The sequence below is a fragment of the Trachypithecus francoisi genome, unplaced genomic scaffold (genome assembly GCF_009764315.1).
Source record: "Trachypithecus francoisi isolate TF-2019V2 unplaced genomic scaffold, Tfra_2.0 Lachesis_group19, whole genome shotgun sequence".
Taxonomy (NCBI): domain Eukaryota; kingdom Metazoa; phylum Chordata; class Mammalia; order Primates; family Cercopithecidae; genus Trachypithecus; species Trachypithecus francoisi.
The window spans coordinates 40307900-40335517 of record NW_022681464.1 but is presented as its reverse complement, the minus strand read 5'-3'; the positions used below and the strand labels follow the sequence as shown (position 1 = coordinate 40335517).

Below are 27618 nucleotides of genomic sequence, written 5' to 3'. Positions count from 1 at the left end.
TAACTTGTCTGAATGTGCATTCCTTAAAGCAGGGGACTGGGGCCCGTGGCCTTATTATAGTCTCATTTGGTTTTTGTTTTAAGTTTCCAGTTCTGATTTGTAACTGTGCAACGCTGTTATGAAATCTTTGTCTCCATATTGGTGAATGTTGGTAATCCTTTGTAGATTTACAGTGGCTGTTGTGAAATTAACTTTTGAGTTATTATGTCTTCACAAAAATTCTGACTTTCTGCCTCTTACATAATCTTAAAAAGTCAGTCAGCTCCATAGGAGTTGGTGTATTGGCCTTCAAGATTTGAACTTAGCATGGCCAAAAAGCTTGTTTTTTACAAACTGTCAGAATTGTCCCCGCATCTCAACCCTTTATTATCAACTTTTTGAAGGTATTTAATAATGACCAGTCCTGAATTTAACCATTTTGTACTTTGAGGAGTAACTTGTCCCCGCTGCCCCTCAGGGCCTGTGTGGTCTCTGAGTTTGGCCTAGCTTTGAGCTGAAACAATGGAGAAGCCCAGCTGATGCTTTCTGAGATTCCCATGGCTGCCAGATGAACCCTGAGTAACGAGATGACGTCTCCTTAGCGAGGGTCAGGCGGCCTTGCGGGACCTGCCTGTGTCTGGCTCACTCTGGGTCCCTTCTCCTCACCTCTCATCACTCTCACACACCCCTTCCTTCCTGTCACAGCAGACCATGTAACCTCACACAAGTAAGTGCATGCGATCCTCCATGCTGTTCTGCTTTTGCTTGATCGGAATCCTCTGCCTAGAACTTCTTCCATTCTTTCTTTTACTCTTTCTCTCTCTTTGTTTTTTTTTTTTTGGAGGGGGGATGGAGTTTTCACTCTTGTCACCCAGGCTGGAGTGCAATGGCATAATCTTGGCTCACTGCAACCTCTGCCTCCCAGGTTCAAGAGATTCTCCTGCCTCAGCCTCCCGAGTAGGTGGGATTACAGGTGCCCACCACATACATGGCTAATTTTGTATTTTTAGTAGAGATGGGGTTTCACCATGTTGGCTAGGCTGGTCTCGAACTCCTGACCTCAGAGGATCCACCCAACTTGGCCTCCTAAAGTGTTGGGATTATAGGCATGAGCCATTGCACCCAGCCTCTTCTACTGTTTCTTTAAACACAACTCAGGAGGTAAAATTGCCAAGAGTGAGGTGGATTGGAGTTAGGCATAGAGAGGGAAGTGCTGTCTCAATCCCAGCATGAGCCTCTGGACAGATGGAGGCCACCTGCTGCAATGGGGAGGACAGGAGTCAAGCAGATTGGGGGGTTGGCAGCAGGCAGGGGGTGGTGCAGAGATCAAAGGTTTGGATGGAAAAATGTTCAGTATTAGGTGCTTCTGAGATAGCAAGGTAAAAAAGTGAGAAGAAGGGTTGTATTTATGGATCTGAAGCTCAGCGAGAGGTCACAAAATTTGGAATTGTCATCATATTTGAAATGAAGTGGGTGAGCTCTCCAAGAAAGAGGATTTGAAGAGTGAGACGGATTCATAAAGAATTGCGACGTTTAGAAATAGAATATGAGAAATGGGATATGCAGAGACAAGTGGAAATAAGGAAGAGTAGCCAGAAAAGATAGAAGGAAACCAAGAGGGTGTCAAACCTGGAGAACTGAAAGATGAGAAGGGATGCCACCTAGGATTAACTGGCTTGTGGGGAGGTCATGGTCACCTTAGCAAGGTTACTAGAATTATGAGGCATACACTGAAGGGTGAGTGAGTGGGAGGATGTGGTGACAGCAGGAGAAGAAAATTCCTTCCAGAAGCTTGGCACCGCAGAAAAGTAGAGAGGTAGGGCCCTGCTAGAGGGAGTAGGAGAGTGGAATGTGAGACCATTTGGTCGTTTGGTTTCTTTTGGGGATTTTCTTTTTGGATGGATGATACTAGGGCATTTTTTTTTTGTCATGCAATTAGAAAAAATTCAGTAGAAGGGCCAAAGAATATCACTGTCTTCTAGCTTGCTAGCAACTGATGGTTTTTAGCAGACTGGTGGATAGTACTCAGTAGTCACAAATACTTACGCTAAGTAGGACCCACTTCTCCTATAAATTTACACTTGGAATATAAAAGAAAAAAAGGTTGGTGTTAAAAAGTTTGTTCATTTGAGTCCTATATCCTCGTTAGACAGGTAAATGGTATGAAGAGGTTTTCTTTTATGAAGTGCTTTGCTATTCTGTAGGAATCCTGTCTTACACATAAATGACAGAAATTTGTATTAAGCATTTTCCTTCACTAAATCTTTAGTTTGTGTCTTTTAATAAAATGCCACTGAATTTTCATGTCAGCAAGAGAGGTAGGTAAACTTGAATACAGAAACTAATTTAGCAGTCATTTAGTTAGGAGATAGAGATTTTAGAGCTGCCACTTCTAAAAGTGGAAAAGATGAGGATTAAGTGACTTTTTTTTCTTACTTCTGCAGAATAAAAAATTAGAACTGAAAAGGATCAAAGCCCAAAATGCATGACAATGGCCGTCTTTTTATAGGTGAATTAGATTGGAGATTGTGAAGATGATTTCATTCACACCTGCACAGGCATCCTTTGAAGCTCATTACCTTTTCTTTTGGTGTTCATTTAATAAATATATTCCTGAGAGAGGCATATTGAAGTATGATTTACGTTTCTTTAAAAAAAATTAAGGACTCCTCTTGCCATCTGCCTAGCATACTTATGAATGTCCTTACCCCAACTTTTAGGATTTGGAGTTTCTAGGAATCCAAACCTTTAAAGCCTGAGCAAAACACAATTGTAAGGTAAATTTAGTATCAAGAAAAGACAGTTTCAGTAAAAACTAAGCATAAATACATTTCGTATCACTTTCTATTTGGGATTTCAAGTGATGATATTTGCTTCCAGTAACCCAAATAATTGGCAGATAGTTTGTTGCAAAGTGAACCTATCGGAAGAGACGGGAACTTTGGAAAACAATAGTCTTTAGTTAGTTGGAAAGGGAAAGCTGTGATTTTAAATGGCAAGCACCATCCTAGAAAGCAAGGAATAAGTATAAGAAAAAGAAGAACCAAAGCAGTGTAAATATCTTGAAAATCTAGTTTAAAAGAAATGTTTTGGCATTTGGGTTTAAGAGTGAAGGAGCACACTGTAAACTTATTAAAATAACGAGTTAAAGTTAGACGTATTTTATTGTCTTGTCTTGTCTTGTATTTATTTTTTTGAGACAGAGTCTCTCTGTGTCACCCAGGCTGGAGCACAGTGGTGCGATCTCGGCTCACTGCAACTTCTGCCTCCTAGGTTCAAGAAATTCTTGTGCCTCAGTCTCCCAAGTAGCTGGGATTACAGGCAAGCACCACCACGCCTGGTTAATTTTTGTATTTTTAGTAGAGACAGGGTTTCACCATGTTGTTCAGGCTGGTCCTGAACTCCTTACCTCAAGTGATCCGCCCGCCTGGGCCTCCCAAAGTGCTGGGATTACAGGTGTGAGCCACTGTGCCCAGCCAGACGTATTGTATTTAGATGTTTATAGTAGTTTCCCATTACAAATCAGATTATTGCTTGCTTACACTGGTATATGGGTAGGGAAGAGGAAACAAGTTTTGAAATAGAATTTGCTGGTCTAGGCCATCCATACTGGTTTATTTGTAGGAATAATAAGAGCTTATGTCCTTTGAGAAATGTGGAATTAGATATTGATTCTAGTGAGATTCCAGCATTAAAAAGCTGATCATTTCAAAGTTTTATTACTTTATCTGTCAGTAGCCTTGACAGTTTTATTTTATTAAAATTGGCCAAAACGGCAATGATTTGCATTTATTATAGTATGCCTTTAGTGCTGGAAAATTAATATACCTAGGAAATACATGACAAGGGCATAGTAGATTATTTTGAGGTATGAGCTGCTGTGATTTGTGTGATATACAGCAGGTAAGGTATTATATGGTATAGTCATAGATGATAATGGTACATTATTTTGTTCTTTAGATAGTTGGTAGGTGGTTGTTGGGCTCTATCCATTTTACATTTTTATTTAGCTTGTGTACTGCTGGCTCTCTGCTTTGGAGATGGTCCTGGATTTAAGACAAAAGCAGATGCAAAATGGTTTCCCGACTAGGATGATAACACTAAAATCATGGGATATTCATTTGCTCAGGAAATAGAATGAGCAATTTCCTGAGCAAATGAACGCAAGCTAAAGTTGTTGATTTCTGCCTAACGTCACAGTCCAGAGTAGGTGGGTCGTGGTCCATGAGGTCATCCAGAGACCCATGCTGGAGCGGGTGGCTCTGTCATTCCCCTGAATGTGACATGTCCAGGACTGGGTTTAAGACCTGCATGTCCAGCCAGTGGGAAAGGGAAATCTAGGGCAAGTGGCTTTGTCTTTCTGAAGATGACCTAAACATTGAGTGCATTTTTTTTTCTGTTGTCTCCTTGGTCCAGTCTTAATCCACAGCCACAGCTCATTGTAGTCTCAAGCTGGGTGAAGGGCACCTGCTAAATCCGAAAGCTTAGTTACCAAAAGAAGATGGAGAACATGAATTCCAGAGAGCATATTTCCAGCACAGACTAGGAGCTCCTTGAGATGGGGGGTAGTGGTTACAACAGGTGCGTCTCTTTTCTAAACCACAAGCAGTGCTTGGCTTATATTTGGTACTCAGTAAGTGTTTGGTGCGTTGAATTGACTATTAAAGCTAATCCTTTCCCTTCCAAAAGATGGAATTTGATCAGAGGCTCTAAATTCTGCAGCGCCCCACAACCTTTCCTCCTCCTCCACTGTTTTCTCTCTCTATATAGGCCATTTTCCAGGATAAGCATACAAAAGAGAATATAATATTTACTTTTAAGTTTGCTTGAAAATCTAAAATGTATTATAACAGGAAAAAAGAAAGTCTGTTCATTTTATTTGCATCACTACCTTTCTCTGTATTTGGACTTGATATTTACATATGCTTTGGGCAACTAAGCACATGCCAAATTGATATGTCTTTTTTATTCAACAGAACGAATATCTGGTGATTGTGAAAGTAACCCTAAATAGAAAACACAGAGATAGCATTTAGTTTATAACCTAGATTGGTATTTGTGATGTTCCCTTTTTCTTCAAATTATTAAATATATTTATATATATATTGTGAAGATAGGAACTAAGAAGTTACTAGTTTTATTTTTGCGCAATTCTATATTATACCAATTATATAATTTGCTTAAAGCACTACAGTAGTCCTTTGCTTATATTTTTACTATAAAATTAGAATTAGGAAGGGAAATTATATGACAATAATGAGATATTTGTACTTGAGATACTTACTCCATGTACCTAAGATAAGAAGTTGCTTAAAATGACATGGTATCTATTTGGCATAATAGCAGCTCTCTTGCTGCTTAGAGCAAAAATCTGCTTTAAAAACATACTGGCATATCTTATTAGTAAGAGAAAAATGTCATAGCAAGAAATAAGTTATTTAGGTATTATCACATTCAGTGTCCTGATTTGTTGGCACATGTGGAAACCGAGGCACGAAATCCTGAAACATCTTGACTTGCAATCTTTGGGAAGATGTTCATATTTTAGAAGGTCTTTTTAAAGGATGTATCAGATTATTATATATTAAGATCTGTTGTTTGAGTTCCTTATGAGATATGAGATAAACTTACCACACTCAAGGGAAATAGGGGGAAGCCAGGAAGAAGATGAGAATTAACTTGGGAGGGGCCGGGCGCGGTGGCTCAAGCCTGTAATCCCAGCACTTTGGGAGGCCGAGACGGGCGGATCATGAGGTCAGGAGATCGAGACCATCCTGGCTAATACGGTGAAACCCTGTCTCTACTTAAAAAAAAATACAAAAAACTAGCTGGGCGACGAGGCGGGCGCCTGTAGTCCCAGCTACTCGGGAGGCTGAGGCAGGAGAATGGCGTAAACCCGGGAGGCGGAGCTTGCAGTGAGCTGAGATCCGGCCACTGCACTCCAGCCTGGGTGGCAGAGCAAGACTCCGTCTCAAAAAAAAAAAAAAAAAAAGAGAGAATTAACTTGGGAGGGAAGGAGAGGTGATCCTGCCTGTGCCCCTCCAGCTATGGCCAGTGGGACAGATCCCGAGTCCCTGAAGAAGCTGCTGTTGTACCTCGGTTACTAACTCCAAGAGGGATCACTGGATTAGGAGAAAGCACATGGGAAAGGCATTTGTTCCTTGAAGTGTCTGTAGATTTGGGGGTTGGGAGGGCGCCTGTGTAGAGATAGGAAGGGGGAGGGAAATGAGAAAGAATGTGTGCTTCCATTATTAAATCATCCTTCCAAGCGATTGAAATATATATGCAGGTTAACAGCAAACATTTTTAATTGAATGTAAGATACTTCATTATTATGACATTTCTTTAATGTCATTTCGCAATCTATTGTGGCAGACTTCTAGTAGGAATAAAGCCTGTGATCATTACAAATCAACTTTTCTTCCTAGATAAATGTTAGTTTTGAGCCCCTGGTGGGCACCCATCTCAGTGGTGAAGTTGACAAGTCATCTGTCGGGTGTGTGGAATAGGATAGGGTTGGTAGCATCTCCCTTTCTCCTTGTGGTTCTCTTGAGCTGTTCACAGTGAGCATCCTAGTTTTCTTGCAGAGGGAAGGTAGCTGCACGGAGTGACCTGATCTTCCCTTTTTTTCTGCTTGCAGAACAATCAACCATGACGACTGAATCTGGATCAGACTCGGAATCCAAGCCGGACCAGGAGGCCGAGCCCCAGGAGGCCGAGGGGGCGCAAGGGCGCGCGGGGGCGCCCGTGCCTGAGCCGCCCAGCGAGGAGCAGCAGCAGGTCCTGGAGCAGTTCGCCTCTGCTGCAGCGCACAGCACTCCGGTGCGGAGGGAGGTGAGCCCAGGCCAGAAAACTAATGACTCCGTGTTTGCTGAGCTGCTCCAGGATCATCTTTAACCTTCTTCTCTTAGCCCTAGAGGCAGCTATGAGGGGTCATCTGTTGTTCCCATTCTAGCCCCAGGCAGATGAAAATGTATGCTATTTTAAGGCTTTCGGTGAATGACATTCCACAACCTTGCCTGGTAACGCCTTTTAATTAAAACACTGAAACTCACTGAAGTCCAGGCTGGAGATTATTGGTCCTATCTGGATTTAGAGGAAAGATAAGACACCAAACTGACAGCTTTAATTATGCTTGTGGTTGCTTTTTCTTTCAAGCCTAAGGGCTAGTGTGAGTTTGCATTTCCCCAGGCATCGCCCTGACCCTAATGTTGCAGATCTGCTTTTATCATCATCATCATCATCATCATCATCATCATCATCATCATTATCATCATCATTATACTTTAAGCTCTGGGATACATGTGCAAAATGTGCAGGTGTGTTACATAGGTATACACGTGCCATGGGTGGTTTGCTGCACCCATCAACCCGTCACCTACATTAAATATTTCTCCTAATGCTATCCCTCTCCTAGCCCCCCAGCCCCCGACAGGCCCCAGGGTGTGATGTTCCCCTCCCTATGTCCGTGTGTTCTCACTGTTCGACTCCCACTTATGAGTGAGAACATGCGGTGTTTGGTTTTCTGTTCCTTTGTTAGTTTGCTGAGAATGATGGTTTCCATTGCATGTCCCTGCAAAGGACGTGAACTCATCCTTTTTTGTAGCTGCATAGTATTCCATGGTTTTTTAGCAGATCTTCAGGTACGTCTTTCCCTCCCTATACACATCTATATTTTCAACTCTTCCCTGTACATGTTTGAATAATGCATTTCTTTTAAAAGCTTTAAAGTATGGTTTACCTGCAGGCCTTGAATAAGTCCATATTTAAATGTCTTTTGTCTTAAAACTTCAAACCTGGAATCAAAATGTTTTAGAGTGCCAATTTGTATGTAGTCAAGCAATCTGGTGTTCCCACAAGTGATTGGCCTCTTGTATGTCAGGAGTGTTTCACACTAGAAATTCTAAGATGTTGAGAGAAGAGATATAATCAGCATATTAGTGAAAATCTTTGGAAGTTACAACATTAAACTATATATTTGCAACCTGATTATTTTATTTCTTTACCTAGAGTATTTTGCAGGTTTGCCTCTTTTTTTTTTTTTTTTTTCCCATTTTATACTTACTAAAAATTTGAGGCCGGGCACAGTGGCTCATGCCTGTAATCCCAGGACTTTTGGGAGGCCAAGGAGGGCGGATCACCTGAGGTCGGGAGTTTGGGACAGCCTGACCAACATGGTGAAACCCTGTCTCTACTAAAAATACAAAAATTAGCTGAGTGGTGGTGTACGTCTGTAATCCCAGCTATTCGGGAGGCTGAGGCACGAGAATCACTTGAACCCGGGAAATAGAGGTTTCGGTGAACTGACATTGCACCACTGCACTCTAGAGTGGGTGACAGAGCAAGACTCTGTCTCAAAAAAAAAATTTTTTTTTGAGGTAAAATATACATATAAAACTCACCATCTTTTTTAAGTGTACAGTTTAATGATAAGTACATTTATATTTTTATATAAAATATACATTTTATATTATATATATTTATATTTTTTAAAAATTCCTTTCATCACTCCTCCTCCCTACTCTTCTCCCTATGCTTCCTAGCCTCAGATAATCACCGTTCTACTCCCCATCTTCATGAGATCCCATTTTAGCCCCCACATATGAGTGAGAAGATGCAGTATTTGTCTTTTGGTGCTTGGCTTATTTCACTTAATGTAACAGCCTCTAGTTCCATCCGTGTGGGTGCAGATGACAAGATTTCATTCCTTTTTTCTGGCTGAATAATATTCCATTGTGTATGTATACCACTTTCTAAAAAATTCATTCTCCTGTTGATGGGCATTTAGGTTGATTTCATATTTTAGCTGCTGTGAATAGTGCTCCAGTAAACACTGGAGTGCAGATGGTTTTTCTATAAATCAATTTCCTTTCTTTCAGATGTATGTCCAGTAATGGAATTGCTGGATCATATGATAGTTCTATTTTTAGTTTTTGAGGAACCTTCATACTGTTTTTCGCAGTGGCTGTACTAATTTACATTTACGAGGATTCTCCTTTCCCCACATCCTTGCCAGCATCTATTACTGCCTGTCTCTTTGACGTATGCTGTTTTAACTGGGGTGAGATGATAACTCAGTTGTGGTCTTGATTTGCATTTCTCTGATAATTAGTGACACTGAGCATTTTTTTCATATACCTGTTGGCCATTTGTATGTCGTCTTTTGAGAAATATCTGTTCAGATCTTTTGTCCATTTTTAAATCTCATTTTCTCTAGCTATTGAGTTGTTCGAGTTCCTTAGATATTGTGGCCAATAATACCTTGTCAGGTAGACACTTTGCAAATTTTTTCTCCTATCCTGTAGGCTCTTTGTTAAGTTTTTCCTTTGCTGTGCAGAAGTTTTTTTGGCTGGATGTAATCCCATTTGTCTATTTTGGTTTTGATTGCCTATGCTTTTGAGATCTTATACACAAAAAAACTTTGCTGAGACCAATCTCCTGGAGCATTTCCCCACTGTTTTCTTCTAGTGGTTTCATAGTTACAGGTCTTACATTTTTAAGTCTTTAATCCATTTTGATTTGATTTCTGTGGATGGTGAGAAATACAGGTCTAATTTCATTGGTCTCATATAGTTATCCAGTTTTCCCTACACCCTTTACTGAAAAGACTGTTCCCCATTGAATGTTCTTGGCACCTTTGTCAAAGATGAGTTGGCTGTATATGTGGATTTATATCTGGATCCTCTACTCTGTTCCATTAATTTATGTGTCTATTTTTATGCCAGTACCATGCTGTTTTGGTTATTATAGCTTTGTAGTAAATTTTGAAGTCAGGTAGTGTGATGCCTCCAGCTTTGTTCTTTTTAGTCAGGATGACTTTGGCTATTCGGTGTCTTTTGTAGTTCCATGTAAATTTGAGGACATTTTTTTCTAATTCTGTGAAGAGTGTCATAGGTATTTTGTTAGGGATTCCATTGAACTTGTAAATTGCTTTGGGTAGTATTGCCATTTTGACAGTATTAAGTCTTCTAGTTCATGAGCATGGAATATCCTTCCATTTTTTGTATTCTCTTCCATTTTTTTCATCAGAGTTTTATAGTTTTCCTTACATCAATCTTTCACTTCTTTGGTTAGATTGCTTCCTAGGTATTTTGTATTTTGTAGCTGTTGTAAATAGGATTGCTTCTTGATTTCTTTTTCAGATAGTTCACCAATGGCAAGTTTAAACCCTGCTGATTTTTGTATGTTGATAAATTCTGCAATTTCACTACATTCATCTATCAGTTCTCACAGTGTTTTGGTGGAGTCTAGGTTTTTCTAGGTATGAGATTATGTCATCTGTGAACAAGGCTAAGTTGACTTCTTCCTTTTCAATTCGGATGCCCTTTCTTTCTTTCTTTTGCGCAATTGCTTCCAGTATTGTGTTGTATAATACCGAAAGTGGGCATCCTTTACTTGTTCTGGTCCTTAGAGGAAAGGCCTTCAGTTTTTCACAATTCAGTACAATGCTAATGTGGGTTCTTCATATATGGCGTGTATTATTTCGGGGTATGTTTCTTCTATACTGATTTTGTTGAGGATTTTTAATCATAAAGACATGTTGAATTTTATCAGATGCTTTTTGGAGTCTATTGAAATAATCATGGTTTTTATTCTTGATTCGGTTAATGTGATGTATCGTGTTGATTGATTTGTGTATGTTGAACCATCTGCATCCCTAGGATGAATCACATTTAATCATGGTGAACGATCTTTTCAGTCCCCTTTTTAATGTGTTGTTGAATTCGGTTTGCTGGTATTTCACTGAGGATTTTTGCATCAATGTTCATCAGTGATATTGGCGTGTAGTTTTTGTTTTTGTTGTTTCTTTGTCTGCTTTTGGTATCAGAGTGATATTGGCCTTGTAGCATGAGTTTGGAAGTATTCCCTCCTCTTCAATTTTTTTTTTTTTTTTGAAGAGTTTGAGAAGGATCAGTATTAGTTTTCTTTACATGTTTGATAGAATTCAAGTGAAGCCTTCAGGTCCTGGACTTTTTTTAATAGAAGACTTTTTATTATAGCTTTGATCTCATTACTCATGACTATTTTGTTGAGGTTTTCTGTTTCTTCATATTTCATTCTTGGTGGGTTGTATGTGTCTAGAAATTTATCCATTTCTTCTGGGTTTTCCAATCTGTTGCCATATAGTTGTTCATAATAGTCGCTAATGAGTCTTCATATTTCTTAGGTCCGAGTTGCTATGTCTCCTTTTTCGTGTCTGATTCTATTTATTTGGATCTTTTCTCTTTCTTAGTCTAGCTAAAGATTTGTCGATTTTGTTTATCTGTTCGAAAAACCACCTCATTGTTTTGTTGATCTTCTGTATTTTTTTTTATCTCAATTTCATTTATTTCTACTCTGATCATCATCGTTTCTTTTCTTTTAATTTTGGGTTTGGTTCATTCCTGCTTTTCTAGTTCCTTGAGGTGCATATTTGAAGGCTTTTTACCTTTTTGATATAGACATTTATTGCTCTCCACTTCCCTCTTAGTACTGCTTTTGTTACATCACACAGATTCTTTGTCTTGTATTTCCATTTTCACTTGTGTTTCAATAATTTTTTAATTTATTTCTTAGTTTCTTCACTGACTTATTGGTCATTCAGGGCTTGCTGTTTAATTTCCATGTGTTTGTGTATTTTCTGAGGTTCCTCTTATTGATTTCTAGTTTTACTCCATTGTGGTCAGGAAAGATACTTGATGTTTTTTTTCTCTTTTTTTTTTTTTAAGTTTGTTTGGACTTGTTTTATAGCCTAAGACATGGTCTGTTCTGAACATATTCTGATGAAAAGAATGTATTCTGCAACAGTTGGGTGAAATGTTGTGTAAATGTTGGTTAGGCCTGTTAGATCTAGTGCATGGTTTAACTCCACTGTTTCTTTGTTGATTTTCTGTCTGGATGTTCTGTCCATTACTGAGAGTGGAGTATTGAAGTCCCCTACCATTATTGTACTGCAGTCTGTTTCTCCCTTTAGATTTGGGAATGTTTTATATACTTGGGAACTCTGGTGTTAGGTGCGTAGACATTTACAATTGTATCCTCTTGCTGAATTGTCCCCTTTATCGTTATGTTAGTGACCTGCTTTTTCTCATTTTAGTCTTAGATTTGTAGTCTCTCTAGTATAAGTATAGCTACATCTGCTCTTTTTTTGGCTTCTAGTTGTATAGAATGTTTTTCCACCTTTTTACTTTCAGCCTATGTGGGTGAAGTGAATTTCTTGAAGGTAACATAGTTGGTTCTTGTTTTTATATCCATTTACTTACTTTAGGCCTTTTAATTGGAGAATTGAGGCCATTTACATTAGTGTTATTGATAAGGGCTTATTACAGCTGTTTTGCTGCCTGTTTCTCGTTAAGACTCCTCTTGTTCTTTTTTTACTTGATTTTCCTTTGTGGCTAAGTGATTTTCTCTGGTAGTGTGTTTTAATATGTTGCTTTTTATTTTTAGTGGATCTATTATAGGTTTTTGTGTTGTGGTTTCCATGAGGCTTACCAAAAACATCTTATAGACATAGCAAGTTATTTTAAACAGATGACAGCTTATCTTAGATCACAAATTTAAAAACAGAAACAAAGACCAAAAAAAACCACACATACACACGTGCATGCGCACATGCGTGCACACACACACACACCACTTCTACACTTTAACTCCATCCCCATTACATTTTGACTTAGTTGTCCTAATTTGCATATTTTAATATTGCCTATCTCTTCTCAGGTTGCTGTAGATATTACTGTTTTTGATAGGTTGTCTTTTGGGCTTCATACTAGAGTTATGATTGTGGTAGTAGTAGTAGTAGTACATTGTACACTGCAGGTACAGTAAGTACAGTAAGAGAGTATTCTGGGTTTATCTATGTACTTGATTTTAATTTTACCACTGAGTTTGATACATTGAAAGTTTTTTTTATTTTTATTTTTTGCACATTAGTGGTTTTTTATTTCAGATTGAAGAACTCTCTTTAGCATTTCTTTTAAGACGGGTCTGGTGGTGGTGAATTCTCTCTACTTTTGTTCTTTTGGGAAAGATTTGATCTCTCCTTTGTATTTGAATGATAATTTTGCTGGATTCTATATTCTTAGATGGCAGTTTTTTTCCTTGAGCAGTTTAAAGATGTCATTCAACTCTTTCCTGGCCTGTGTGGGTTTTCTGTTGAGAACTCTGTTACCAGGCACTTTGGAGCTCCTTTACATGTTGCTTGTTTCTTTTTCTCTTGCTGCTTTTAGGATTCTGTCTTTGTTCTTGAGCTTTGAGAGTCTATTGCTTTGTGGTATTCTTATTTAGATTGAATCTGTGTGATGCTCTCAGACTTTCCTGTACTTGAATATTTATATCTTTTGCAAGTTTTGGAAAGTTTTCTGTGATTATTTCTTTGAATATGTTTTCTACCCTTTGCTCTTGCTCAGCTGCCTCTTGAATACCAATAATTCTTAGGTTTGGTCTTTTGAGGTAATTTTCTGTATCCTGTATGCAGCCTTTGTTCCTTTTTGTTCTTTTTTCTTTCTTCTCTGTGTCTTTTCAAATAGCTGGTCTTTGAGCTCACTGAATCTCTCCTCTGCTTTGTTCAGTCTGCTAAGAGCTTCTAATGAGTTCTTCAGTTTATCAAATATATTTCATAGTTCTGAGGTTTCTGTTTGATTTCTTAAAAGTATTTCAATCTCTTCATCAAATATATCTGATAAATTTGTGAATTGCTTTTTGTTTTTACCTTGAGCTCATGAGTTTCCTTAAAATTGGTATTTTGAATTCTTAGCTCACAAATCGCCATCTTGTAGGGTTGCATTTTCCCTTGTCTTTTTGGGGAGGTCATAGTTTCCTGTTTGCTGTTGTTTCTTGTGGGTGGGTGTCTATGTCTTTGTATGGAAGGATTAAGTTTTAATTCCAGTTTTCTCTGTCTGCCTTGTTTTGTTTTTTATTGGATGCGTTTGCTTAGAAATTGTTTACCGCTAGGCCTCTGCCACCTCTTTGGCCCTAGGTGGCCTTTAAACCTAGGTTCGCCTTGGCGCTAGTAAGCGATGGGAGTGCTGCTTGTCCTACATGAGGGAGGTCCCAAAGGGATTATCCTGGCAGTGTGAGATGGCTGACTAGGAGTTTGTGCCCAAGAGATCTGTGGAATGTGCCTTCTCCAGCGTGGTGCTGCTGAACAGCCGCTGTGATTCGGTGTCTTCTGTGGCCAGGTTACAGAGCAGAGTGTCCAGGACTGGGGCTGGTGGTCCCATCTCCCAGCTTTTTCTCTGCGTGTGCTCGGGGATATTTCTCTCTTGAGGCAGTCACATCACTTCCTTCCCATGGGTTAAGGCAAGGGCAGGTCTCCTGCAAGGAATCCCAGGAAGGTGGGAAAGCTGGTTGACCACCTCAATCTCACTTTTCCAGTATCACTTTTCCATGGGTTGGGGGAAGATTTTCTGCTCTTTTATTGCCGGGCAGAATCAGGGGGAGGGGCATCATGACTATGGAAGTCTAATTCTTCTTCTATCTGCATGGAGTTTTTCCACTTCTCCGTGGCCTCAGGATCTGTCTTGTCCTCATGTTTGAGTTCTCGGTTGTTGCTGGTGAAAATCTTGTGCTGTATATTTGTTTTAGGTTTTCTGTGGAGGAATGGGAGGAGGGAAACCAGCTTGCTTCTGTGCCACCATTTTAAAATGAATGTCGCAAGTTCTGCTTTAAACAATATTAATAATAACAATTATTTTCACTTTATAAATAGCTGCTCTGTCTGATCTCAGATGCTTTGTGATGGAGAGCAGGGAGATCCCGTCCCAGCTTGGTAGACAAACCTAAGGAACTGTTGTAGCCATCATGGTTTTCTTTTACCTTTTCTTTTTGTGGAGGAATGATGATGACAATGTTTGACTTTCTTTTTGTTTATTTTGTTTTTTTAATCTTCAAACATTTAAAATTACTAAAGTAAATGTTTGCTTTTTCTTCATTCTTTCCTCTTTACTCTGAAATGAAATAACCTGAAAATAGGAGATAATTTTAGAAAAGTATGAATATCTATACCTAGACATGATTAAATATACTTTCTTTATCTTCTATAGTCAGATACAAAACAAGAGAAACAACACTAACAGGGAGAGATGACTGGCTGCAAAAGGCAGAGACCTTGGAGTCTTGTCTCTTCTAGTCATTGTTTTACCATCTTCAGAGAACTCATGCAAGTCCCCAACCCTCAGCTTCATCTGCAAAATGAAGAATTCAGAAAAGATAATTTCTGAGGTTCTTCCACAAAATTCTTTTATTCAGACTAGGAGGCTAACTGTTGGAGGTAAAATGAAGCTGATTTTGGTACATAGTGATGATTAGAACATGGGTTTGGCTGGATTTTGAATTCCATTCAAATCCATTGAATTTATGCCTCAAGAAAATTTCTTGGACTCCCCATGTCTCTCTTTCCTTATATGCAAATGAGGGTAATAATACCCATACCATAGAGCTGCTGTGAGGATTAAAAGAGATTGAGGATTTGCTAAAATCCTATCTTTAAAATTAGAACACATCATATGACTATGATTGACATTTCATTTGAGGTACTTAGTCTGCTATTTTTAAGTTCTTAAAGTTTTTTTAAAATATGTAAGGGCCTCAGTCATGGGTTCATGTTTCCGGTGTTCCCAGAAACAATACCTATCCTTTGAATGTTGATTCCTTAAGATGCCTCTGGAATTGACATTTAAAGTAACCCAGAAGCTTATTCTCATACAGATATTTTTATTTTAGTAAAGGAAAAGTGAAATTTTGTCTTCCCTGTTACATAGAAAATGTTGATTTCAGGTAAAATTTAAATAAAAATGTATTAATAGCTTCTAATGACCTTTGCCTATGAAGAGATAAAAATAAAACTTAAACGTGCAAAATTTGTGTAAGTTATAAAGCACTTAACGAATGTGTTATTGTTGTTGATAATATAATACCAAAGTAATCAAACTCTGTAAATTACCTCAAGGCCAAAATTAATGACAATTTTATGATTTTCTTGCTCTTACTATTTTAGTGCTTTGCTATAGAAAGACAGTGGTTAAAAAAGTAGGGCTGGGTTGCCAGAGCAGATTTTCTTTAGTTTACTTTTTTTTTTTTTTTTTTTTAGCTAAAACTTGCCTTCTCAACTATTTTGGCCTTTAGAATTGGTTGTTCAGTTTTTTGTTGCTTTCTTTTCATAAGCTCAGCAGTTTGGTCTCTTTCAATTCTTAAGGGGTTCTCAAGACTTTGCCTTGAAATTGTGGGCAAGATAGAAGTGGAGGAGAGGAGTATATTAGCAATCTTTTGGATGGAAAACAAGATAGAAAATGAAGATAAAGCAGAAATCTGTACCTAAAACCCAAAATAAATATACCCAAATACCTTTGTAATTATATTAGTATTATAAAAATGTAAAGTCTAATAGAAAAGTTAAGATGATAAACCATCAATACTGTCTTTACTTTTTGAGCCCATGAATTTGTAGCACCAGGCTGATAGTATGTTCATGGGAGGGGAAATTCCACGCTTATTTCAAAGCCCTAAACAGAATTTTGGTACATATCTTCCTTTGGACTGTCAGCATATATTTGCAGACTAGTGACAGTGGTGGCATGGCCTGAGGATTGAATTTGCAGTACTACCATTGGTGGCCATTTAATAGGTAGAAGATGGATATACAGAGAGAATAGATGGAGATCTGTGTGCACATTTCCAAAGAGATTGGTTTATGGGAGAAAGTTACTGTTACTTAAGATGTCCTCTGCAGTTTTATATGTAGCCTGGACTAGTCTGTTACGGTTCGAACGCAGATTAAAGCTATTGGACAGATGTGATACGTTCTTACACTGGCTCATTACTGTGAAGGGAAGCAGAAATAGGGGATTACTTTGTGATGAATTTCAGTTCTGCTGACTTCAATGAATTGATTGAGAGCTAAATTAAACATTTTAACAGTTGTAAAAGTACTGAAAAGATTAATACTTGAAGCTCTCCAAAGCTTAGAGTTTATCAGATATCTAATATATGGAGGGATGAGGCAGTTATATAACAAGCTGTGGAGTATACAAGGATCTGGTGAATTAAAAAAATAGGACATATAAGATGAAATCTAAACAATACACTTTAGAGGCCTGTACTATCCAATCCTTTTTAAAAAGTCAAGAGTCAGGTATTCATTGTTTGCTTATTGAAATCTTGATAGCGCTTGCTAACTCAGTGGTTCTAAAGTAAATCCTGGAGTTCAAATGAAATAAGGCCTTATTAATACATTTAAATGGCAAACAGTATTTAGGCAAATATTATAAATATCTGTATATTTATATCTATTCCTAATATCCTAATTCAGTATCTCTCCTCCATGAAATAGAAAGCAGTTTTGTGCTATTGCCTGAGCAATGCAATATTTATTTCCCATCTTGCAATGAAAACTGTTGATTGTTTGCTCTTCACAGGTCACTGACAAGGAACAGGAGTTTGCTGCCAGGGCTGCGAAACAGCTCGAATATCAGCAATTAGAAGACGACAAACTTTCTCAGAAATCATCTAGCAGTAAACTCTCTCGGTCTCCATTAAAGATTGCCAAAAAGCCTAAAAGCATGCAGTGCAAAGTGATACTTCTAGATGGATCAGAATATACCTGTGATGTAGAGGTAAGTGTGTGTCTTAAGACTTTTTTGTCCTAGTTATTGAGAGCTGGGGAATGTTGGTATAAAATATACAAGATGCCTCTTTATTTCTCTAGGTCTCTGGGAAATTACTCAAACCCAGTCTCTAAATATAAAATTATTTCCTAGTCTCTAACAGGGGATCAGATTAAAAATATGTATCATGTCCCAAAATGTTACAATCAAAAGGAAAATGTGATCGTATATTTTTTGAAAGATAAAATCTCCAACAATATGGTAGAAAAAAAAACATTTGAAAGCTTTAAAAACAGACTTTAATATCCTGGCTGTGAGCTATTATTTACATGAATTTTATCCTTTTTTTGCGTAATTTATGGCCACGTCATTTGTTACTTGGTGGAAAGCTTACAAATTCTGTACATAGGGGTGGTGGGATAATTCGAAAATGTCCATGCCCTTCTCTTGCTTGGAGAATGAGTAATTTTTAAAATGCACATTGTGGTGGGCATTGCAGTTTCAGTGTAAAAGGGTATACCCTTTGTTCTTCTTTGTAAAGAAAACAGATTCCTTTCAGAGAAACGGCAGTTGAATGCCTTTTGTCAGAGATGTTTGTCAAGACCAAATTAGCAGATGAGACCACAACCTGTCTGGAGCTGCAGAGATGGCCGATTGTTGAGTTCTCTGAGTATAAGGGAGAATTCATACAGGGCATGGATTCAGGCTCTAGGAGCAGGTCTGTGTGTGCACCAAGATGGAGTGGCTTTCACTTTTAGCAAGGTGATTCCATTTCAGATGTGGTGTCTTCGTTCAAAGAGCTCATTCTTCCTGCCTCCAGCTCCTGCCCTTGTCATAAAGAGGGGAGGGTATCACACACATCTCCAAGCCAGCCCCTCTACCCCCTCATTCCACCATGCTTTCACAGTCCACCCTTTCCTCAGGCTTGTGCTGAGACTCTGTCCCAGGCAGCACAGTCAGCGCACACGTGTGTGTCCTCACATATTTCTCTTCCTCATCCCTCATGACCGCTAATACCAAGCCCATCTTATTTCCCATGTTCCCATTTACTCTGCTTCCTCTGTCTCCCAACCCCCATATAATTCCTGTTATGTTTTGTATAATGCACTCATGCACCCAGTGTTTTTCTTGGAACAGAAGATTCAAATCCATTTCACGTTGAATTCATTTAGGATGGGGATGAGAGGTAGATTGCTAAATTGTTACAGATTGCAGGAACATAGAAAAAATCTATATGGTTTTTGAAAATAAAGTCTTACATCAAAAATTATGTAGTCTGTTGTATACCAATTTATAGAAAATTTAGTCATCCTGTATCCTTATAAACATTGATGGGCCGCTGCAGGAATCCCCAAGGGCCGTGCACAAAACTATTTCTTGCCTTTTTCTGGCTTTGATTTTGTTTAATTTTTTAGACCAACGTGTCCAATTCCTCATCTAGATGTGTACCCTGGAAACAGGCAACTCCAGTAATGTACCTCTAACTGAGTTTTACTATGAAACTTACAGGACTTTTATAACCTTGAGAGATACTGTATTTTTTCAGTGTAGATGCGTTTTCTGGAAAAATTGATCCAAGTCAAGAGAAACTTTTCCTCTTAACTTTGAGGACAGTTTTTCTATTGATTGCATTTATATAATGGAATAAATAGGGTAAACTGGCAGTCTTCGAGTCCTGGCTATCAGAGTCTTCCAAGAGTCTAGAAGAAAGTTGATAGTGTTTCACATAGAGAGGATAATGCCTTAGGGTTGACCAAGGCACAAGTAGTATCGAACATTTTGTCAAACTTAATTTATGTCTGTGCTTCAGATTCATTATAGATAATCACTGTGGTTACAAATTTTTTATTTTATATTTACCTTTCTTTTGATGTCACTGTGAACATTTTGAGTGGCACAGCAAACTTGGCCAGTTATTTTCCTCTATAATAAATTATTTTTATACATTTGACAGATTCTTAAGAGTAACTTTTTTTCTGGAATATAAAACCTTTTGCTGGCAGAATTTTTTCAGTTTCACCACAGACATTGATATCAGAAAATACGTGTTCACGACTGACATCTTTGTGAAGAAGATGGAGAAATTTGGACACGGTCAAGTTCATGGATTAATTTGTAACCGATTGGTTGAATGAGAAAAATGAATTGTAAATCAAGCAGAGTGATTCTCAAGGAGGCAATGAGGTGCTAGTTAAAAAACAAAAAAAAACATGTTACAGTGGCTCTTGTGTTTTGATATAAACAATGGATAGTAAAGTTTGGCTGGTGAGCTACACACGGGGCATACTAGGTAAACAGAGAAGGGAAAGCATTGCCCAGGGAAGGTGTGCTTCAGTGTTGGCTCTCCTTGAAACTGAGTCTGTATCAAAGACTTGATGAAGGCACAGAAACACAGCTGAACATTATTTTTTAAGCAATATAGAGCTTTAAAGCCTACATTGCTTATTTAAAGAGATTGATGCCTCGAGTGTCAGAATCCAGTTTTATTATAAAATGGACAGTGTGGGACACTGAAGCAAAGCAGGAAAGCTAACATTTAGCAGGAGTGGAGGTAAAACTTGACTCTGATAAAAGGGATCAAGTACAAAATGGAAATGTGTTTGCGAGAGGGGCAGTCAGACTTGGTAATAGTTTGGTTAAAACTCCTCTTTAGCTTTGAGTTCATTACAAGCTCATCGTGAACCAACAGTGTGTTACAGTTGTCAAAAGCATTTTGTAATCACAGGCTGTTCCGCGGAAGCGTAGTGTTCGGTTTGCAGAAGGCAGCGAGCCATCCTGTTCCCTGCGTTGCACAGATCCTGCCTGCAGGCCTGTGTTTCAATCACATGCGATAAATGCTCTGAAGCCACCAGACTGGGGAGGGCTGTTGGTAACCCGTGTGGTTTCAAGGAACTTCCTTAAAGTTTCTAAACCTAGGTTTCCTCAACAGAAAGATGAGGGTGAAAATACTTGCCTTGAAAGGCATCATTGAGAAGATTAAAGCAAATAATTTATTTGAACACTTTCTGGGATGTGGCATATTCGTAATGGTCTCTGTTTAATAATGATAATACGAACAATGGACTTTGACCTGAGCTTATTCAGCGAGAATTATAGGATGGTGAATGATCTGGAAGCTTTCCTATGAGGAATGGTTAGAGAAATAGGATGTGTTAAATATGGAAAAAAAAAAAAAAAGATTGGTGTGGAGGACAGGAAAGCTATTCTCGGTTACTTGGAAAGGTGGAGACTGAAGGGTTATTATAACTTTTATGTATAAAAAGCAAAACTAAGGTAGAAGTTACAGAAAGTCAGATTGTAAGTTAACAGAAAAATAATGTCTTTAAAGATCGCTGTCAACCTTGTGATGACATATGCACTACCATGGGAGGGTTCCTGTGGAAACTGTAGGTGTGATTATGGAAGCCACTGGTTCCTCACATGCTGCCTCAGACCATACCACATCCAGTGCCCCTTCCTACTACCACTGATGGACAGAAGAGACATAGAGACACAAAGAAACCAGACTGAAAGAGGCAGAATTATTTCCCTAATCCCTCTCTCCAATATGTGTAGTTATAGATGAATTAAGAATAAAGGCGATGATAACAGATGAAACTTTTTTTTGCATTTAATAAGGCATCAAAAAGAGCATTTTATTTTCATAAAATTGTGATGTTTTTCTCCATGGCATATTGAATGCCTTCATCGCATCAACTTAAAATCATTAAGGCTCAGCTCTGCCATGATGGTAACATGAGAATTTATAGTCACCTGTAAAAGACTCCCTGGCAACACACACACACACGCGCGCGCACACACACACACACACACACACACACACACACACACACAGCTACAGTGGGAAAGACTTATCAACCCAGAAAGCAAGATAGAAGGAGTAGTTATCTGAGAGCAATGAGTGAACACTTACTGCCTGTTTGATCTGCACCATTTCCCCACCCATGTTTCGATGCTAGCCTTTTCAGATCATACTTTCTCTAACTTCCTTCTAGCAGTCGGCTTAGATCATTGTAGCATTCAGTGCTTTTCCATGTGAGAGACATTTTTTTTTTTTTTTTTTTGAGACGGAGTCTCGCTCTGTCACCCAGGCTGGAGTGTAGTGGCGCAATCTCGGCTTAGTGCAAGCTCCGCCTCCCCGGTTCACGTCATTCTCTTGCCTCAGTCTCCCAAGTAACTGGGACTACAGGCACCTGCCACCACGCCCGGCTAATTTTTTGTATTTTTAGTAGAGACAGGGTTTCACTGTGTTAGCCAGGATGGTCTCGATCTCCTGACCTCGTGATCCACCTGCCTTGGCCTGCCAAAGTGCTGGGATTACAGGCGTGAGCCACTGCACCTGGCTGAGAGACTTTTTCCTCACTAACTTTTTTTTCAAACTCAGTCTTGATTATTTAAAATATAAGAAAAGATCTTATTATAGCGAGCCTGATACATATGTTTGAGAAATATTTACACTCTGCCAGATTTTCACGTATGCCAACAAAATCACTGTGTGATTCTGTTCCTCTTGTACTGTTAGAGAATGCAATCAGTGTCCTTCAGCAAGTTGGTTACTGTTGTTGATGTTTATTTCTCACACATAAATTTTAAAAGAGAAAATAAATAAAAATACCTCAGTCCCATGCAGTGGAGGTAACAGTCCTCCCACTCATCCCGTTTATTTTCATTTTGTTGCTTCCATGTTTGACAGACTGATTGGAGTCTGACTGATTAGTGTACAACGTATTCCTAGTGACTATCCAGTTAGGACTTTGCTTTCTGTATTTGGGCACCATTCTAATCTAGTCTGATTTTGTTTTGGGAAAATAAGTCAAGCTTGATCTCACATTTCAGTCCATTTTCATCAGATAGGTTTGCTGCTGCATCTATTAAAAGTTTCATCCATTGTGCAGTGCAGTTTGGTTTGTTTCCCACGAGAAGCCCTGTTGGTGGAGTTGTCCAGGGTGTTACTCAAAGGGTCCTGCCATGTTTCTCTCCCCATGTGAAAGTCAGCCCCTAAATATTGCCAATTTAATAATGAGGGCAATTTACAGCTTATAGGACCCAGGTACATCCATGCTGGGCTAGTATTCCAGGGAAACATGCCAATGAATGGGCCACACGGGAGAGAGATTTGCCTCCAGCTTGGGGCAAATCAGTGAGAGCAATTTAAATGCAGCCATAACACATAAAAAGCTGGCCCCTAGGTTACTTAGAGCTTGTCTAGAGGCTTATGGTGGAATGGGCTCGGTGACTGAGGACAATTTAGATGCCTCCAGGATAGGCCTGGAATCTGGAATAAGTACAGAAATGGTCAAGTTGACTCCAATAAACTTTGTTTGAGACCATCCAGAGATGCTTGTAAGGGACCAGAGAGGATAAGGAAATTTATGGAACTATGTTTCTAAGATGCTTTTGTTACCTTCTAACTATTGCTCAGTAAGGGACTATTAAAAACTTGCCTAATTGTCTGTCTTGCCTGTGATTCAATTAATTGTGCAAATCTTGCCCTGTTTTATGCACTCTACTTATTGGGATTCAACGTCTTAGCTTTCCAACTCTTATAGATTACATCATTAAATCTTTTCCAGCCCCTTTAGAAGTGCTTGACCAGACAGCAAATAGAATTGCCATAATCTAGAAAGTTAGAGTACCTTTTGCTTTTCTTGAATTACAAGAAATAATAATTGTAAACCATAAAAATAAGGACTGTTTTAAACCAATACAAGTATTGTTCATTCACCAAACACATAAATCACAGAGCTTTTGATTCCATGTAGCTCTGTAAGTTTCCAGTTTAACCTATAACATGCCACCCTCCTCCATGGATCTCTGCTCAACTGAAGAACTTACATCAAACCATCCATCACCTGCTGTAACCAAATGGCCCCATCTAGCAGCAACAGTAATTTCCTGCTTGAAGAATGATGCCTGTAGGACGCTGGAGGATGAAAGGGCTTTAATTAACCTTGTTTGCTAGTGCGATGGCTCTTTGGTGCAACCATAGGAACAGTTACACACAGGGACTCTTAACATGCAGTGTCTCATTTACATAGTTACCATTAAATCTTCTTACGGTATTGACATTTGTCTCAATAAGCTTTGATTAAAACAGACTCTGTTTACTAAAACTGTTAACTCCATTTTCCTGGTGATCATTTTTAAAAGGTAATAAACTTTAATAGTCCATCATGAGTGTAGACAAGGCCTAATAAATATTCAAAACAATATAAATATTAAAAATGTGAGCGTATATATCAAGAAATATAAACAATAAGAGTCCTGCTATTTCACTGTACTGCAGGCTATGTTTTGGAAGCTGAGTGACTTTGGGAACTTGAGTGCCTGTGTACGTTCGATGGTCGATGCTCTACATGAGATAAAAATCCACTGAGGCATTCTTTTTGCTTACTCCCAGTTTCTCCCAGTTGTCACGTTGTGTGAAGGCCTAATAGGATTCATTTCCCAAATGTTAGTATTCTGATGTCATGATGCTGAAGCCCTAGGTTTACCTTTTCATGCAAACCTAACTCCTTTAAGTCTTCAGGCTTCCAGTGTGTTTTATGGCCACTTTGTGTTGCTGATGTCATGAAATGAACTTTCCCTCCCTGTGCCCAGGTAGAGGGACTCACAGGTAAACTCTCTGCTCCATGGTCTTGCCTGTTACAGAGGACGGTGTCTTATCTCTGGATTTTGTATAACACCGTGGTTAATTTTTCACACAGGAGATATACATGACTTACTGGTTTAATGCAGAAAGCAGTCTTCCAAGTATGAAAATATCGCAAGTTTTCTAGTTTTCACCATCCTGTGGCTAAGATTTCAGGGGATATTTCATAGTTTTATCTCTAGTTGACTTGCATGAAGTTCACCTCTGTCAGAATTTTCCCTAGCATGATTCCCGAGAGTTTTCTCGTGTGCTGTGGAAGAAGTCCTTTAAATTTCCTTACTCTGTGTGTGGCTTGAGTGCCACAGAGCCCTGTGAAATGGTGACTTGGCCACTCAAAATTGCCACTGACACCTTTACCTGGGTTCAGATGGCGGTGCTGCCCTTTCAACTGCTTCTTCATAAATAAAGCAGCTTTCCCTCATTCCCCATAGCACGCTGGAGTTCAGGCTTTAAGGAAAGACAGTGTAACAGCACACCGGCTACATCAGCTGGCATTCCTAGGAGTTGTAGAGCTCCTGATCAATGTCTTCCTGCCTGACGCCCACTCTGCTCCTGCATGGCAGGTACCAGTTCACACCTACTGTAGGATGGTACCCTTTCTGCTCCTCAGAGTCCAGGCCCCCAGTCTGCTCTAACCTCAGGGAGAAAAGGAAGCTTCCCACTTTAGTCCAAGGCAGTCCTTATTTACTTCCTCAGGAAAGAGTCTTTCCAGCATGGTAGACTTCAGCCAACTCCTTGGGTGGCTACAGTGGCCTCCAATCTGCACAGGTTTATCTGGTACCCCATGACCCCAATATAGGACTGCCTGCTACCAATGCACTTTACTAGACTTCTTTCTAGAAGTGCACCTATACTTAAAATTTCCAAAAATCCCTTAAGGTGTAGTCTTTATCAGGTACACCTTTGTCTTCTCTGAGCCTACTTCCTCACCAGTTAAATGAGGTGTAGGAGACAAGGTTATCTTCATTGTTCCTTCCAGACATAAGTCTGTTTGGCTGTATGGCAGAGACAATCTCACATTTAAACTTAAGTCTTTGCCTCATTTGGTCTTCATTAAAATCTTTGCATTTTCTAGAATGCATTGATCAATTTGTACATTATAATTTGTATATAATACTGACTTTTTTTTTTAACAAGAGTGAATCATTTGGGTTTTAATTATTTATCTTAATGCATGTTGATTTTTCTTGTTTACAATTTTAATCCATAAAACATGTTACCACATTGTGTACAAAAGGTACCAAAGAGCTGTACTCATTTTGCAGGGACTTTAATAAAAAGATTTGCTTGGGCACTTGTTACATTCCAGACACTGAAGACCAAATGAGCCAAAGACTTGAGCTTATGTGTGAGATTGTCTTCACCATAAAGTCAAACAATTTTATATCTGGAAGGGATATTGGAAATAACCTTTTCTCCTGCGTTGTTTCACTGGTGAGGAAATAGGCACAGGGAAGCTAACAGTGTATCTGAGGACACACAGAGGAAGGCTAGAACCAAGATCTCCTGCTCTCTGTTCCAGAGGTCTCTGCGCTACAGAATTAAAACCTGCAAAGTCAGTTAGACACGGTGGCTCACGCCTGTAATCCCAGCACTTTGGGAGACCGAGGCGGGAGGATCACATGGTCAGGAGTTCAAGACCAGCCTGCCCAACATGGTGAAACCCTGTCTCTATTAAAAATACAAAAATTAGCTGGGCATGGTGGCACGTTCATGTAATTCCAGCTACTTGGGAGGCTGAAGCAGGAGAATTGCTTGAACCGGGACCCGGGAGGCAGAGGTTGCAGTAAGCTAAGATTGTGGCACTGCACTGCAGCCTGGGTTACAGAGCGAGACTCCATCTCGAAAAAAAAATAAAAATATACATTCTATAGCAGCAGAAGGAAGGATCCAAAGGATAGGATTTGTCTCCAGTATGGACTTGTGATTTAGTAGTGTCAGAGGATCTTTCGGGCGTTCCTTTTCCAGCCGGAAGCCTCTGGGGCGAGTGGCGCCTGTGCCTGATTTTTGCTCAGGCCCACTGGGCTTGTTCCACCCACTCGACCTGGCAGGCTGCACTTGGCTAGTGCTACCAGCCCAGATCCCACGCCTGTCAAGGGCAAGCCAGGTGTGGAGTGATGAGGGGTGCAGGAGCGAGCAAGTGCGGGGTCCAGCCACTACGCACAGCCAGACACACTGGCTGCTGTGGCAGGGCAGACAGCTCCAGGCACTGGCACAGGCACCGGCTCTGGGCGGGCCTGTGGCTGGATCGGACGTACCGCAAACAACTTCTGCTGTGGATACCCACATCTGGACAAGGGGAACGCAGCGACACCCAGAAGCTTGGAGGTGCCAGAAACCACAGACCCCCAAAGAGGATGTCACAGCCCTGGCTCAGGGAGGCTCTAGGTCTGGGCTCTTGGAAGGGCTGCAACCCTTCTCTCCTTTTTGTCGCCCCCAACATGGCAGGGAATGGAGATGGTGTGTCTCAGCCCTGTGTGTTAATAGTCAGTTACGCTTTTCAGCAGTTCCTGAGTTCTTGTTCCATATGCAGGAATAATGAGGTATGCAGACAGCTGGATGGGGAGCAGGGGAAAGAGGTGCTTTATTGAGCGACAGGACAGCTCTCAGGAGACCTGAAGTGGGTAGCTCTTTTTCCTTTTCTTTTTCTTTTTGAGATGGAGTCTCTCTGTCGCCCAGGCTGGAGTGTAGTGACATGATCTCAGCTCACTCCAACCTCCACCTCCCAGGTTCAAGCAATTCTCCTGCCTCAGCTTCGCAAGTAGCTGGGATTATAGGTGCGTGCCACCGTACCTGGCTAATTTTTTTTTTTTTTTGTATTTTTAGTAGAGATGGGGGTTTTGCCGTGTTGGCCAGGCTGATCTCGAACCCCTGACCTCAGATGATCCACTCGCCTCTGTAGGTAACTCTTTTTTGCAGGCAGATTATCCCAATGGGTGTAGCTGTCAGTGGAGAGGAGTCCTGGAGTGGGTAGCTCCTCTCCATAGGCAGGTCATCCTGTCGAGTGTGCAGCCCTCAGAGGAGAGGAGACTGCCATGGGCAGCTCCTGACTGAGTCCAGTTTTTATGGGCTTCAGAAGGGAGGAAGTGCGTGCTGATTGGCCCACCGGCAGCCATGGACAAGCCTGGAGAAAGCACCATAAATTACCACTCGGGGGGCCATGGACTCCACCCGGAATTGACAGCCTGGTCCCCATGTTTCAGACCATCCCTGGCTTGAGGATGGGACTTCACTGGGTACCCACCCTTTTCTGCCAGGAGCCTGCTGGCCTCCTGCCACCATCTACATGTCATCCAGGGTGCCCAGGCTGTTTGTGCTGAGGGGCATCTGCAGGCCTGTGCCAAGCTGCCCTCAGTGTCCCCCTTGGCCTCCTTCCCATGCTTGTCGGCGCCCAAAGTCTGGAGA

General features: G+C 40.0%; 1 protein-coding gene across 26 annotated transcripts in view; it reads left to right on the top strand.

Moving 5' to 3' along the window:
* The window catches only part of EPB41L3 (erythrocyte membrane protein band 4.1 like 3), a 243028-nt gene that overhangs the window by 139518 nt on the left and 75892 nt on the right, over positions 1-27618 (top strand). For 25 of the 26 annotated variants that reach the window (XM_033178260.1, XM_033178267.1, XM_033178266.1 and 22 more), the window contains exons 2-3: positions 6620-6813; positions 17373-17570. In XM_033178260.1, the coding sequence (XP_033034151.1) occupies positions 6631-6813; positions 17373-17570 (381 nt within the window). In that variant the 5' untranslated portion in view covers positions 6620-6630. The remainder of the gene's footprint in view (positions 1-6619; positions 6814-17372; positions 17571-27618) is intronic. The other variant, XM_033178269.1, reaches the window with a different exon arrangement.